The sequence below is a fragment of the Dipodomys ordii genome, unplaced genomic scaffold, assembly GCF_000151885.1.
Source record: "Dipodomys ordii isolate 6190 unplaced genomic scaffold, Dord_2.0 Scaffold90, whole genome shotgun sequence".
NCBI lineage: Eukaryota > Metazoa > Chordata > Mammalia > Rodentia > Heteromyidae > Dipodomys > Dipodomys ordii.
This window is the reverse complement of record NW_012267306.1, coordinates 3,065,186-3,066,993: the sequence shown is the minus strand read 5'-3', so window position 1 is coordinate 3,066,993 and position 1,808 is coordinate 3,065,186. Positions and strand designations below refer to the sequence as shown.

The 1,808-nt window shown below is 47.3% G+C and overlaps 1 protein-coding gene across 1 annotated transcript in view; it reads left to right on the top strand.

Annotated features, from left to right (window-relative positions):
- Positions 1–249, top strand: part of LOC105992908 — a 78,005-nt gene extending 77,756 nt beyond the window's left edge. Inside the window, exon 9 of the mRNA XM_013026005.1 lies at positions 6–249. Within this exon, the coding sequence (XP_012881459.1) occupies positions 6–249 (244 nt within the window). The remainder of the gene's footprint in view (positions 1–5) is intronic.
- The last annotated feature ends 1,559 nt before the right edge of the window (positions 250–1,808 follow it).

Genomic DNA, 1,808 nt, shown 5'->3' with positions numbered 1-1,808 from the left:
GGGAGGGAGGGAGGGAGGGATGCAGGCAACTGTGCTGGGGACCCGCGGGAGGGCCAGGACGAAAAGGAGAGACACCCCCTCCCCGCTGGATCCGGGGGTGCCTTGGCGGACCATCTCAAGCCTTCAAGTTGGGTGTCTCCTTCCTGCCACTCGCGCTGCGGTGACTTCCCGCCCGCGGGGGACGGACGAGGGGACACCGGCCCCTACCTCCACCGGGCCGTCCCGGGCTGCCAGGCTGCCCTGCTCTGAACCCTTTTAGGCTTTGTTAATGATGGACTCGGGGGATAATTTAGCGTTGGGAATGAGCGAAAGGTGGACGAGTGCGCCCCGGTATTGTTTAATAGAGTCAGTCTGAAGGGAAGTGGGACGAATACCTGGGGACCTTTTGTTCCGTACCTCGAGTCCTAGAAATCGAGGTTTGGTAATTCCGTCCTCAAAGTGTCCCCCAGCGTCCAGCTGTTGGAGCGAAGTTTGTCTGGACATGGAGGCTCCCGAACTTGTTCCATTCGCTCGAGCTCGGGGGGCCATTGTCTTTAACCAACAAAAGCCGAGCCAAAGAGTGTTTAGGATTCTTCGAGGGGGGAAAAAAAGTCCAGGACCCGAGCTGTAGCCGGGTGATCGCGGTGCCGTGGGGAAGAGGCTGGGTCCGTGCTGAGGCTGAGCCACGGAGAACGCCTTTTACCCTGAAGATGGAGCCGCCTCCCCAACTGTCACAACTTTCACTGATAACTGCCCCGAGCCAGAGAAACCCGCGGGCACAGAACCCCCCACCCCCACCCCCCAGCGCGCCCAGGAAACCCCCTGGCCTTTGTTTTACTGGCCATCCATGTTAATGAAGGTGTTAATGGAGATTAATCATACTGGTGCTAATCCCTGGAAATAAAACCCTGGAGTGCCAATAAGTGTCACCCATTCATTGGAAAAGCAAACTTTCATCAAGTGACAGAATACGGGGAACAGAATCTAGTCACCTTTTTTGTTTTGTTGTTGTTGTTACTGGTTTTGATTTAAACATTTGTGTTAGTGCATTCAAGTGTCATCTTTCCCAAGCTGACTCCAAGTCTGTTAAGAAACCAGTATGGAGTGCTGATTTTACTTATTGCATAGATGGGTTTGTAGTTTCATTCTTCAGACCTAGGGATGAAGTTTGAAACCGAGAAGAGTGTGAGGTGAGGAGTCCCGTGCATTATTAACAAGGATGTTTTAGCCCCCCACCCAAACCATCACGCAGGCCGGTCCTGGAGTCCATTAAGCTCTGTTCTAAAACACATTAACTGTGTATTTACTAATGCTAATGACTCTGCTGGAGTCCCTCCAGTTTTGTGCTAAATAATTCATTGCAGTTGGGTCTCAGTAAGAAACCAAGGACATTCATATCAAAATTCCTTATGTTTAAATAATTTCAAGGTTTTGATCGACAATCAGTAAAATTTGGATTATCTGCAGTGCTGGCATTATAGCTGGTATTATAGTTAATTGGATTTTCTAGCTTACTCAGATTTAGTGATGTGAAACTCCTTTTTAGTCTAACTCTTGTTAAAAAAAATCTAAGATCTAGTGGATTTTTATATCCTCCCTCTAGGAAATAGTACAGTGCTGTGAATATAATTGATTATTTCTTCTTGAAGAAGTATGGTTCAGAATAGCAAATCTTATGGTGGAATACTGTAAAAGAGGTATTGAAGTTTCAAGTGATTACTGTATGTGTACCAAGCCCAATATAGTTATTAGAAATAGCATCACAGAAAAAAAAACAACCAACCAAATTTTCTTAGCCATTTATTTTCTTGATCCCTCCCCTTCCAAAT